This window comes from Haplochromis burtoni, unplaced genomic scaffold, assembly GCF_018398535.1.
Source record: "Haplochromis burtoni strain Fernald_Lab_line unplaced genomic scaffold, NCSU_Asbu1 Contig_194, whole genome shotgun sequence".
Taxonomy (NCBI): domain Eukaryota; kingdom Metazoa; phylum Chordata; class Actinopteri; order Cichliformes; family Cichlidae; genus Haplochromis; species Haplochromis burtoni.
The window spans coordinates 686466-700651 of NW_024582555.1; the positions used below are offsets into that span (position 1 = coordinate 686466).

At 42.8% G+C, this 14186-nt stretch overlaps 1 protein-coding gene across 2 annotated transcripts; it reads left to right on the forward strand.

Moving 5' to 3' along the window:
- Positions 1-51: 51 nt before the first annotated feature.
- LOC102298776 (rab11 family-interacting protein 5) lies at positions 52-13680 on the forward strand. Of its 2 annotated transcripts, XM_005935202.3 has the most exons (6): positions 52-1084; positions 2939-3462; positions 4999-5602; positions 6845-9319; positions 10167-10302; positions 12398-13680. In XM_005935202.3, the coding sequence occupies exons 1-6, from the start codon at positions 705-707 to the stop codon at positions 12656-12658; spliced, it is 4380 nt and encodes a 1459-aa protein (XP_005935264.1). In that variant the 5' UTR covers positions 52-704; the 3' UTR covers positions 12659-13680. The 2 variants fall into 2 exon arrangements, with proteins under 2 accessions (XP_005935264.1, XP_005935265.1); XM_005935203.3 differs by lacking the exon at positions 6845-9319 and having other exon boundaries at positions 59-1084.
- The last annotated feature ends 506 nt before the right edge of the window (positions 13681-14186 follow it).

Below are 14186 nucleotides of genomic sequence, written 5' to 3' on the forward strand. Positions count from 1 at the left end.
CCCGAGTAATTTGTGACCTGGAGGCCCATATAACTGGTTTTACATTCAGCTTGCACTCAAATTAGACCTGAAGTCTGGTTGGAAACAACAGGCGAACACACTAAAAGACAGAAAAACAGGATGAGCTGCAGAATATTTGGCTTTGACAGAAGGTTCCGCCCAGAAACTTAAGTAAATCCATTTCCCGCATATTAAGCGAAGCTGCTGAAGCTGGTCTTTCTGGCTCAAACGCACTGACGTCGGCTCTGAGCAGAGCTTCTGCGCGTCGGTGGATCTGATGAAGCTTTGTTGGGTGTTCCTCTTTAATTCTGCGGCATCTCTCTGGTTGTCTGCGGGCCCGTGGAGGAGGGCGGGCCGTAAACGCTGGGCAGATCTGTGGACTGTAAACTAACTGATGCGACGTGAGCCGAGCATGGATGATTTGAGCACGCAGCTCACCTAACGGGATTTGCATTTATTGAGTCATGGTAGTATGCGAAGCTGGAAGTTGAGCAGAAGCCGAGTCTGCTGTCTGGAAAGTGACCTCGGATAAACCCTCGGAGGCTTGGCCGACTTTGGACATTTTCTGCAGAGGTTTTTTGCGCAGCGCGGAAACTCCAGCACAGCGTGAAGGGAGATGATCTCCTAATCGACGGATAAAACACGCCACTAAGTAAATTAACGACTGCTGTCGCACACGCAGGGCCCCTTTGTAGCGGTGCAAGATGATGTCACTGATAGATCTGGACGATGATCAGAGATGGGTGCCCACTCATGTGAATGTCACCGTCCTCCGCGCAAAGGGACTGCGAACCAAGGGCAAGCATGGCAGCCGCTACCTCTACACCATCATCCAGGTGGGGAAGGAGAAGTACACCACCGGCCTCGTGGAGAAGGCGGAGGTGCCCGTGTGGAACGAGGAGTGCTGCTTCGAGCTGCTTCCCGGGATCCTAGAGGATGGCGGCCGGAGCGCCTACCCCCCGGGGAGCGGGGACCTGGTCCTCACGGTCATGCACCGAGTGCTTATCGGGCTGGATGTGTTTCTCGGTCAAACCATTATACCTCTTGATAAGATATTTCATGATGGAGTGTGTCCAAGAGATGAGTAGGTTGGCTTTTTATTAGTGCAACTTGCATGCCAAACGTGTTGTTGTTTTCAGTTTAGTGCCACAAAGAAGTGATGTGTCTTTTTCTTTTTTTGTCAGACTATGACAAGATTATGTTAAATATGTTTTCCAGGAGAATGATGTGCAACTTTCAGGTCTTCATTAAAAGCATGTAGTTCATGAAAGATCTTGGGAATAGTTTCCATCTCACGCAGCAGTGATTATCAGTCATGTGCAACATTACAGCCCAAAATGCAGCAGCTCCTTCCACGGGAGACTTTAGCAGTGGAATCAAATGTGCTGTTTTTGCAGGATGACGAAGAGGTTAGAAAGCTGCCAAGCCTTTAAAACTCGTTACACGCTGGCTCTTTGGCCCCCTGTCCCGATACAGAGATACTCCAGCAGCAGTTCCCACAATGCACCGCAGAAATATGAGATGAGATGCAGTTTTCACTGAGATCCATTGTAGCCAGAAGACCTCCATCTTTATCCCACATCATTTCAAAGGAAACATTTTCTCCAACTTGTAGGAGAATAAAAACATGACCTGTAAATAGGTTCCCATTAAAGAAACCCATTAATGCTTATATTCAGGATAAGATAAGAACCAGTTGAAGTAAAAGGCCAAAATATTGGCCAAACAAGACTACATTTGCTCTAAATGAAGTGTATCGCACTAAGCGCATTTGTTATAATCAAACCCACTGTCTTTCCTGGCCAAGCTGGAGAATCTCTGCAGGACTTCTGCATCCAGTTGTTGGCTGTCAAGTTGTCACAAAAGCTCCAGTATTATTTTATTTTAATGCTTTTTGCAGATTATTAACTCTGGCTTCCTTTTTTAAAACAAAAGCTGTTTATCTTTACTTTTTGTTTTTCAGTAATACAGTTGAAGAAAAGACAACAACAAAATGTTACAGCTGTATGCACGCATGCATTTTCTAAAAAAGACATCCTATTTGATGCTTTGAAATGATTTCATGTGTCTGAAAGTTATTAAACAGAAACAGTATTCAGTTTATAGAAGCATCATTCTTACACGTCTACCTTTTAAAATACTGAATTTTTTCTAGCCTTTTCTCCCCACTTAAAGGTGTAAAAGTAAAGGTGTAAAGTGTGCATGTTAGTCCCCGTAGGGAAATAGTTCCTCTGCATTTAGGCTATATTCTCCTCCCAATCCAAAGGGCTCTGGTTTTACTTTAAATTTAACCATGTGAGCAGAAGAAGGTTCTTATCCTTAGGTGTTACCCACCTTCATCTTTATATTCTGTCATTCGAGAGCTCAGCTGTGGCACAGGTGGCATAACTGGATGCATGACATTGGTGTGATACTCTTCCACTATTAACACTGAGGAGCAGAATGGAGTAAAACAATACAGCACATCTGGCTTTAATTGTGGCTTCTCCGCCCTCTCGCCTCTCTCTCTCTACGCTCTGTGAAACTCATGCTGGATTCCTGCTGTTAGTTTTGGCTCTGTAACATCTTCTCTGGTCAAGTCTCAAGACTTTAGGAGGCATGAACAGAGGAAGGATTTTATTAGTTGACCTCTCATGTTGTCCATGTCTTTTTGTCCATACGTGCATACCAGGTGTAGGTGGGTAGATCTGGAGGAATTTGAGTGGAGATCTGCTGTCTGAGGCTTACAAAACAGTTTTTCCCAGGCAGTTTGACACAATCCCTGAACCAGTATTTTCAGGTTATGTAATATTTCGAAGGGCTTGCCAAAAGGAAATGGTTGTTTTTGTTTTGTTTTTTTGTTGTTGTTGCTAAAGTTCTGATTTCACCTTTAACCAGATATGGTAACAGTATCCTGCTCACGTGCTGTATTGTATTTCTGTTTCTTTTACTTCTGCAGGTGGTTCAAGCTCAACTCGAAGGCAGGAAGAAAGGAGAAGGAACGTGGCCAGCTCCAGATAACAGTCCAGTTCACCCGCAACAACATGACAGCCAGCATGTTCGACCTCACCATGAAGGACAAACCTCGCTCTGCGTTTGGAAAGCTCAAGGATCGTGTCACAGGGAGGAAGAGGGGGGACGTGGAGTCTTCATCGGCCATCGTGCCGGGCCGTTACGCCGCCCTTTCGGGATCCCTGGGGCAGCCGTTTGGAGAACAGAGTGTAGGGGTGGTGGAATCGCGTGATGTGGAGGTAGCAGAGGAGAAGAGGAGCAAGATGAAGGATTTCTTCAAAGGCAAGCTGCGGAAGTCGTCGGACACCAGGTCGTGTTCGTCTCTGGCTTCAGAGAGTAGTTTGTCTTCCATGGCCAGTGATAACCTTGGCCCTCCACCCAGTCTGGATCTGCTGTCAGACCCTCCCAGTTCCCCCATCTACACTAGCAAAGTGAGGGTTGACTATGGGGAGACAGATTTAGCAAAAAAAGGTAGGCTTTGAAATAGTGCATAACGCAGAATTAAAGAAAAAACAAATCTTTTTTCTGTTTTCTAGCAGCCATGCTACACAAATTCCACCTACTCTAACATCACAAACATTTTATTTTTATTGAATAAAAGTCAGATGAAAAAAATCACATTTATATGAAATATACAGCATATTTAGCAAACACGGATTTTCTTTAGATTTGTGTGCAGCGGCTGTACTGATCAGGACATAGGAGACATCAGGATCTGAAAATAGTTTTGTTTGACCTCCATATCTCATCATGCATCTTAGTAATCTTTATCTCTCCTCATAAACGCGGCTGTTTCTTTGACAAAAAAGCACAAAAAAGGGAACAGACAGTTATCTCTATGGCATCACTACTTAGAAGCTACACAGCCCAAAGTTTCCCTGAATAATGGTGCAAACGCAAAACTTAAGATATTTGTTGACTGGCTTCAAAGGCAACTCCAACTATGTATGGACCATCGTCTAGATATGAGTAATGCCCGATATCAGCATAGGATTAAATACAAATAAGTATTTGATACATGTTTTGTATTTTTCAGTCTGGATTGTGAAAAACAATCTAGCTGTCATTAAAATGCAACCTTAAAATTAATTGAAAACCTGACTGAATTTTAAATATAACAATTATTTTTAATAAGTGGAAATAGTGCAAATAGTCACCCCCTTAAGTCCAATACCAACTGATGTCACTAAGTGCTGCGTTTCCTCCCTTGAAAGGCTCTGCTGGGCCTTTACTGGAGCTGCCTTTAATCACTGCTGGTTTGTGGGTCTGTCTGCATTCAGCTCTGCATTTGTTTATCAAACTGTATTCAAGAAATATTCGATTTCTTTGCCTTGACAAACTCTTGGGCTCCTGCTCTTCTATCAGCAGTCACATCATCAATAAACAATAGTGACACAGTCCCAGTGGCCAAAATACATGCCTGTTTAACAGGTGATGGTATGCTTCAGATCATGAGTCCTTTCCATTTTTTTCTCTGTCCTTGGGTTTTCTTTTCACTCTCTCTGATAGGTTTACTTAAGTTTTTCAACCAAATGATCATTTCCTTCGCATTCATCAATATCTCAATCAAATTCATGATGAGAGTTCCAGTTAAAATTATACCAAATGCACGTTCAACACTTGGAATTAACTCCGGATTTCTTATCTGCTCAATTTATGATAAAATAGCAAGAGAACAGGCCTCAATCGGTCATGTAACTGCTTGTCAATCAACTGTCCAATCACTTTTAGGCCTCAGCTGTATCAGGAAGTAAGAAGGCATTTACCATTCTGCTTAAATGTTCAGAAATAGTGTGATCTTTGCTGCCCCTAGTGGCAAAAACTCAAACATTACCGCTTCAAACCAAAAAAGAAAAAAAAAGAACCAAGGATCCTCCTCAAAATACAGATTCAGATACATAGCGTTATACAGATACAAAGCTTTGTTTGTCTTCAAATAAAAACAAAGATGTATGAAAGAAGTCCTTATTTAGTTTTATTAACCTGTTTTTCCCATCTTTTCGACAGTGCTCACCAGTCAGCACACCACAAAAGTTCTCACTCACAAGCGCGCCTTCAGCGATGAAGCTAGTAAGATCACAACGGCCTTCCCTCGAGCCAATCCTGCAGTCGAGTCACTCAAGGGACAGACCATGACTCAGTCCCAGTCATCCTTGTGTATAAATGGAAGCCATGTCTATGACTCTGAGCCATCGACCCCAAAGGGTTCTGGAGCGCTCTCGTCCAAACTGGTTCTGCTGGAAAAATGCTCCCCGCTCTCTCGCTCGCTGCAGAATCTCACCAAAAGAAGCGAGGACAAAGCTTCCTTTGCAGAGGGCCGACGCTGGTCCTTTGACAAACTGAAGAAAGAGGAAAAAGAGGAAGAAAAGGATGCTCAGGCATCGTCTACTTCTATTCAAGAAGCTCAGATAGGGGGTTGCCCTGTGCAGGCAATGACGGTCTCGTCAGCTGCTGAATCAGCTGACAAAGGAAAGAAGCTAAGAAAGACGTTCTTTTCTGGAGGGAGGAGTGATTCTCTCCCATCTAAGTCAGAACTCAGCCATGCTGGTTCCACATCAGAGGGGAGGCTCAGAGGCTGGTTTGGCTCTAGTGAATCCCAGAACAAACCAAGGTGAGTTGGGCTCATTTACGACCTCGTGTCTGCGCTTCAGACACTTTGATGATCCAGGCGCAACAGAGGCCTGTGCTCAGTTGGGTGTCCTGGGTTCAGCCTTCACTCTTCTGCCTGCTCATTTGAAAATGGAATTGATTTAAATCATAATTTTTTCCATCTTACAACCATGCTGTGCCATCACCTCATGCTATATTTTCCACAAACAGCACTCCTGCATTGCCAGTTTTTCTACCCAGAGTGTGTTTCCTTTTGTGATCAACATTTTATTGATTTAAAACGGGGTTGGGGGAGGGGGGTACAGACATATACAGCACAACTGTAAACTGCAGTAGCAAAGCAAACATTAGCAAACAAGGCATAGGGACAGCAAAGAAAAGACACAAAAACACAAAGTTAAAACCAATTATTGCCTCTTCCAGGAGATAACTCTGGATGAGAAGATTTTCCAAGCGTCAACAGTCGTGGGTCGAGCTTTATTTAATTTTGCTGTGGTATGTTCAAAACCAATAACACGGATAAGACATCGTCTCCAGAATGATTCCATACAAATGTCAGGACAGAACCATTGCTTTGTAATAGTCTTCTTTGCGGATGTGAATCCAGCGAACAACATTTTGCATTGCATTTGTTTTAAGGAGATTTCAGAGGTATCATTAAGGAGACAAAGACCAGGATTGGGAACATAAAAAACTTCCAGTACCTCAGATAACACAGAGTTCACAAAGACCCAAAAATCGGATACCACAGGACAGTCCCAAAACATGTGCAAAAACGTGCCAGGTGATGAATCATTGCAGATGTGACAGTGATACGTAGCCTGTAGTTTCATCTGGAACCTCCTACAGGGCGTAATGTAACCAGAGTGTGCTTCTTTCTGCGAGTGGTTTTGAAAAAGGATGTGAAGAATATCATTCCATGTTGACACGAGCTCACCCAACAGAATAGCTGCCAGTGCAGTTGGTGCTTGAATGGCTAAGTGCGATAGTTACTTTTCGTTGCTTGATTATTTTGCAGATGTGCTTTGCTTCTTTGTTTTATTTTACGTTACTCTTTCCATAAGTCTGTCATGAACCTCGTGAAGTTTAAAGACTGACGTTAAGCGGGAATATCCCTCTTTTGTTGAGGAATATCAGCTTGTATTCTGGTTATCTTTTCTGTTTTTGTACCAACAATGTTCCCCATCTGGTTACCTGGCACATCATTAACTAAGAGGACTATTGTGCCCTATTTCCTTCACAGGCTGGAAGTTTCTCCTAAGGTAGAACGCAGCTCAGATGTACCCCCTCCCCTCCCTCCTCGTTCCCCTGTTCCTCCTCAGTGCTCCTCTCCCTCTGCCTCTCTCTCCGGTCATGTCTCACCCGATGACTGCAGTCACATCAATGTCTTCACCCCTTCTTCCTCTCCCTCCTCAACCCCCATCTCCCCTTCCAATCCTTTCCTCCCACGTATGCAGCGCAATCCCTTTTTTGAGGAGCTCATAGCAGGAGAGTTGCAGAAGTCTCCTCCTTTTGAACCTTGCTCCTCTGCTGGCTCATCCCCCTTTCATTACACCACTCTACCTGCCCAGCCCCACACACCCACTGCTCCTCATGAAGTTAGCGCCACAAATATGGCTTCCATAAAGCGGGAGCGCCCAAGGGCAGTAGCTAGGCAGATATCACTTCCTGCATTATCGCCCAAAGTGGCCTCACCAAATTCTCCCAATCACTCCGCCCCTTGCTCCAGGTCAGAGAGTACAGGAGAATGGGAGGACTCATTTGATGCCTTTGCCTCTAGCAGGCTCAATTCCCCAAAAGTTTGTCCTCCCCAAAAAAAGCTGACGACCTGCCCGGGTTCATCTCGTAAACGTAGTTATCCCCTGGCCAATAACAGTAACTATGCACAAGAACTGCAAACATGTAATGAGGAGCCTCCACCTTTGCCTCCAAGGAGACTTTTAAGAACATCAGTGAATGAGATTTATTCTGATGGCTGGCTGCATAGAGGTCAGGAGCTAGCTGTCCATAAAGAAGCCTACCTCCTCTCTCAGACCGGTGTGGCCTCACTACAGCGTGGAAGAGAAGGAGAATGTAAAAGAAACAACATATCTCCTGACCCGCACACGAGCAGCGAGACCAGCGAGTCCCTCAGCCTGAACTCCCAGTCACACACAAACGTTACTTCTCCGGGGCTCACGCCAGAAGACAAGCTCAAAAAGTTCAAATATGAACCTCTGGAAGACGAGACTGATTGCTGGGGGGGGATGTTGTTCGAGCAAGACTTGTACGGACGTGTGTGTAGAAGAAATTATGGACAATGCAAAGTAAACAGTCATCGTTTATCGCTGAACGCCGAGGAAACTACTGGAATTGAGATCACGTCTAAGAGCTCAGGGCCTAAAATGCTTCTTGATAGTGAGATATCCGTTGCAGACCTTTTGAAAATGTCGCCCACTACTCTCTCACATGCAGATGCCAAGGCGCTAGGTATTTCTCCCACTCCAGGAGAAGACATACTGGAAACGAACCTAGCAGAAACTCCATGCACCAACAATAACATCTCTTTCTCGCTAACTTTAGGAGATCTGAACATGAATGTGAATAATACAGACTTTGGTTTTATTGATTCTGATGGGTCTTCGCACTCGGAGGTTGCCGATAAAAGTGGGACTTTACAGCAACCGCTTGAAAATTCACAGGTGGCCGTGTACCATTTGGAAACCAAACCTGAGGAAATATTTACTTTGAAGGACACTTACATCCCCGAGATGAATTCTTCATTTGAAATATCTTCCAATAAGCTGTGCAAAGTAGCTCCAGTCAGCCAAGACAATTGCCGTGATTATCGAAACGAACTGAACAATGTAGCACCGCTTGGTCACTCCAGGGTAAACAGCCGAGAAATGACTGCTTTGATGTCTCAAAATCAGACCGGTGTTTCACCAGCTGCTGAATGCAGAGAAGAAAGAAGAAATGACTATGATGATTTTAACCAGACGCAGAAGGACTTTGATGAAAATTGCAATATTCAAGCAGAGATGGGTAAACCTAACCAGCCGGAGTCATTTTCAGGGGTAGTTAGTGCACGTTTTAGACCAAAGGCAGTGTCCCGACAGAGCAGCAGCGACAGCCCAAACAGCCAAAGCAAAAGTGGAGACAGAGAGTTTGAACAGTTTTTATGTCTTGTGCAAAACATTTCAGAAATCAGTGAAGGACCGTCATCATATCAGCCCTCTAAATCAATTCTTTCTTCCTCGTTTGATTTCGATAAACAGGCAGGTTTGCTTGAATGTAGCAACAATGAGCAAACGTGTCACAGAGACTCAAACACAACATCGGCTCTATCTCTAAAAGGAAAAACAGCAGCGTGTCTTAAAGAAAACAGCGTTACAGGAAAACCTTCTGAGATCAGTTTTGAAGACCTCCACGCAAAAGTAGCGCCAAACTCGAGAAACCCTTGTGAGGCAAAGATTGGGCAATCTTTGCACGAACCCCCTTTTTCTCCCTCCATCTTGTCTGCACTCTCCCTGTCAGCTGATACACCTGTCTGCTGTCCGTCCATACATCCCTCAAGCATGGGGCCAAGTGCTGGAGCCAGCACTACGCTGGCCGTGGCCCCCTACACCTCCTCCTACTCTACCACCTTCACCACTGACCAGCCCCTGGTCGCTGCACGGCACTCACTTTTGCCTGAGGAGACACAGACAGCTAGCAACCTGCCCCGTCAGGAGAGCAGGTGAGAATCCTCACACTAGGACATCACCTGTGTAGCTATTTACAAGCTGTACTAAATTAGAAGACCTGACAATAGCCATGATTTGCACATATGTAACTGGGATGTGTTGTTGTTTTTAACTCTTTGGTTGCTGTGATAGTTTTGTTTCCTGCTGGTCCGGCTTGCTTCTCGTTGAATGCACTTGCATATATAAGTTCTGCCGTCTCATCCAAAGCGATTGGATGATTACTGCTGTAGTGCTCTTGGCTTTGCTGCACATTTATGTTATTCATCTCATGTTTCAGTTTGTGGTTGCCTATTGTATTTCTTTATTTCTTTATTCTCTTTTTGCTTTTTCACACTTTGCTGTGCCTACATTTAGCCAGTTTTTCTGCTAAAGACTCACATATGTAAACAGCACCAAAAAAGTGATAAAATATGTATTTTTCTAACCTTATTCACAAAAGTATTACATTTTTGTACTTTTGTCATGTACAAAAGTAAGGCAGGCAGCCAGAAGTGTCATTGGTGTTGAGCATTAAACGTTTATGAGACTCAGAAATCAAAAGTGTGTTTTGTGTCCCAGCTGTTTTGGGGGTGAGGTTAGAATTTTCAGCGGGACTCAATGGAGCTCAAAGAAATTACACTGAAACTCGATCTGGACAGCTGCAGCTTTTCATGCTGTGCTCCAACCTTTATGTTAAATGTTCACATGCTGCATATCTTTCCTTCAAAGAGTGAGGTCTCAGATGTGTTAAACCTCTCTAGGAAATGCCAAGCTATCATTTGACTTGGACTTGGAAAACAGTTAGAAGCAGTTATGCTGAACCGGTGTGGAAATGCTAGTGCTCACCCCTTTGTTTTTCAGGCCTCACCCAGTGAAGCCAATAACCTCTAGCCAATCAGAGAAGAAGGAGGGTCGTTCAGTTCTGGAGAAGCTCAAGTCGACTATTAACCCTGGACGCAGCACTCATCAAGTGACAGCTGAACCTGAGAAGAGTCAGGTACTGCGAAAAATACTTTGTAATCTTACTTTGTCCAGTGATGATTATTAATTAAATAAATTCTCTGTCATATTGGGATGAGGAACTCTAGAGCAGCGGTCCCCAACCTTTTTTCCACCACGGACCGGTTAATGTCCGACAATATTTTCCCGGACCGGCCTTTAAGGTGTTGCGGATAAACACAACAAAATAAAACCAGTACCGATACCAAAAAAAAGATTATTCATAACACACGGGAAAAGACCCAGGGAAACCTAATTAAAGACAAAAACGATAAAAAATAATGCTAAAAACTGATAAAACCCCTAAAAACCATAAATGTCACACCTGAGCCTCAACTCTCGCGGCCCGGTACCAAACAACTCCCGGGTTGGGGACCGCTGCTCTAGATCGTTTGAATAACACATCAGGGCAACACAGGAACAGTGCACCAGCTGCTTCCTAACACCCCCCTGTTAAACTGAAATCGCCTTCAACACTAGGAGAGAAATACTGATCCCATTACGCCTTCTAGGTGTGGCATAATTCTTTGACCTAGATAAGCATTGCACTTGAAGACAAGTGTGGAATTAATTTCATATCTGTAACTACTTACACGAGCATAGTATTTGTTTCTGCAGGAGAGCTGTTCTCTTTTACATTTCTGCATCCTGTTTAAGTAAATATGAAATGTTTCAAACTGCAGAGGATTTAAAATCACAGTTGTACTCAAGCATTTCTCGCATCGGTGAAACTTAACTAGCAAATCAGCAATATTTTTTTTCTTTTTTAATATAACACTGGATAATGTCGCCCCATGTGTGGTCAGTTGTTGGTCAGAACTTGGCTCATAGCAGTTACATTAGTTTCTAATTCACCATTTCAATTTTCAAAACACTGCACGAGTCTGACTTTGTGCAAACAGTGGAAGAATTAAGTCATTAACCTGCCATAGTAAATCACAGAAAGCCATTAGGTTTGTGACTGTTTAACGCTTCCATGAGCATTTATTGGCACCAGCAGTGCACGTGGTGCTAATAACTGCACTGCAGGACTGTTGTGATGACCTCACTGTTTCCTGTGACTCATCTCACTTTTTTTAACCACCTGCAAATGAAAATGTCCCCACTTTAACTTTTTAACACAGGGATCTGTCAATCATCAATCGTTTCAATCACATTTGGCACAGAAAGAATAATTCGACTTTCTTTCTGAGATGCTTAGAGAGCGCTGCCTGGAAATGTTTAGGTTAACGTAAACACAGTGAATCGTATGGAAGCCCGTTTCCGCCACTAAAAAAAAAAAAGGATCCATAACTCAAAATTCCAAGTTATTTTCTCGAAATTTCGACATATTAACTCGCAAGTTCGATTTATTAACTCAAAATTTTGAGAAAAGTAACTCGAAATTTCGAGTTAGCGCTGCCAATCAGTAATCTAGGTGAATGACGTCATTTCCTCGTTACCCGGAACATGAAGGCTCAGCTACAAATGCTACAGCTAAGCTACCGGTATTACATCCAGTCGTGAATGCACAGATTGCTGAGTGTTTTCAGCCTGGCTTCACAAATGATGAAATCCCTGTTATTAGCTGAATCACATGGTGGTACTATCAGCAAACGTACTCGCCAAAGCACCAATTTGTTGGGATCCGTTTTTGAGTGCGCGAGTAAATAAGTCGAAATTTCGAATTAATAAGTCGAAATTTTGAGAAAATAAGTCAAAATTTCAAGTTATGGATGCTAGCTGTTTTGTTTTTATTTAGTGGCGGAAACAGGCTTCCATAGGAATCGAGTTCAGACTCTGACTTTCACTCTTTATGCTAAGCTAAGGTAAACACATTTGCTGTCACGCCCAGAAAGAATGTGAATTAAATTCAAATTCAAATTTTATTTGTCACACACACAACCATACACAGTATGACATGGGGGTGAAATGCTTGTAGCTGTACAATGCCCGACCATTAAATGACAGAAGAAAAGTTTTACAATATTTACAATTTACTACAAAAATTTACAAATTAACTTAGGAATTAATATAGTTATTTCCTCTAAATATGATTGTTTACAGGTATTTTTCACATATGAAACCTTATTTTCCTTTGACCTGTCTTGCAGGAGGTGATGGTGGACAGGTCAGCCCAGTACCAGCACCTGACTAACATGGAGCTGATCTCCTTGCTGCTGCAGCAGGAGATGGACATGCAGAAGCAGCAAGCAGCCTCGGAGCAGCAGGAGGCGCAGCTGGAGAAATGTGAGGCCGAGCTGAAGAAGGTCAAGTCACAGGTTCGAGACCTGGAGGACTACATTGATAATCTGTTACTGCGGATCATGGAGCAGACGCCAACGCTGCTCCAAGTGCGTGCTAGGCACAAGTGAGGACAGTGCTAGTGTGTGATTGGTGTGTTTCAGGCCTCTAGGATATTGCATTATTGAAAGTTGTTATTTATGGATGAGAGTACGTAACTGTTCTGGAGGCAGATCTCCACCAAATCCGATCTCACAAACATCCAGGTCTTCTCACTGCTGATACTGCCCTGTTGATGTAGACACGATATTACCCAACATGCATGCTGGTTACTATCTCAATTTGGTACAAACAGAAAGCAGAAAAAAAGCTTTTATCAAAGCAGAAGCAAAAAATTCTTTTACTCATGCTTATGCATTAATGTAGTCAGCTGTTGTCAATTTAATCTTAAAGTCACTGCTTTCACATGTGCTTAAAATAAAAGAAAATAGGATACAGAAAAAAAATTCTGGAAATGTTTTTGATGTGCTCTGGTCAAATATGATGCTAGCTTAAGTAACACTTTAAAAATGTAGGATTTACAGCCAATTCAATTTTGACACAAGGCTGTTTTATCAGTCCCGTGAAAAAATGCATCCACAGAGGTTAACTTGAGCTAACACCATATTTTTAGATTGTATTTAAGAATAGAGGTTGTAGCAACACATAAACTGCTGCTTTGCAAAGTGGATTATATTAAAAAAATGACTGTTTCTGCATTAACATTGCTGTATGATGACCAAAAAAACAGCATTTATGTTTGTGTCAGAAAAGACTGAAGAGGATAAAGACTTACAGTTTGCATTTGCAATAAAATACTCTGTTTCTTCAGTGCTCTCCCCCTCTCCTGGAATTTTACAGGCTAAAATAGTCAGAATGTTTTAATATATTTTTAAGCTTTTGTTGTCTCTTTATGTTGAAATTATAAGATTTTACTGTAGGGATAACAGAGTAAACATTCAGTAAATAAGAGTATTATAAGTTATTTCTATCAGATAAAGTTTGTCATAATAACATCATACCTAATGCCACTCTAGTGTGACTGTAGCTACTTGCAATGCTTTACACGACCGCAGTACTGTAATATAATAAAATAAAGTGCACATGAGCCGAACCTTCCACACTACTTATGTTGTTTTTGCTACTGATCAAACTGCAGTAGGTCTGCAGAGTGACAAATCAATGCCGTCCTGCAAACTGTGCTGTATGTGGTAAGTCATACAGCAATGCTTTTTTTCTCCGCTAGAGGGCACTCCTGACTTTACAGCTTTGGTGGAAACCTGCTGGTTCAGCAGGGACCTCTGCTCTGCAACTCCATTAGAAAATTGCATCCATGACTCCACAGACCAGGCAAACACATCCCTTTGCAGGAGTGACGACGTAATTGTGCTTCTGGAAGTGTTGGTTTCAGGTGGCTGGATTATAGTAAAATAAGAAAGCAAAGACTTTATCAGGTTTGGCACAGTTCCCGTTTAGAAGGAACAGTCTGTACACACAGAAAGGGGCTCACAAAATTTAGCAGATAAAATGTAATTGCAGTCAGAGAAGGGGTATCCTTATCTTGTCCTTATGTAATAGTAGAAGATAGCATTTAAAATCTTATTTTTTTTGGGGGGGGGG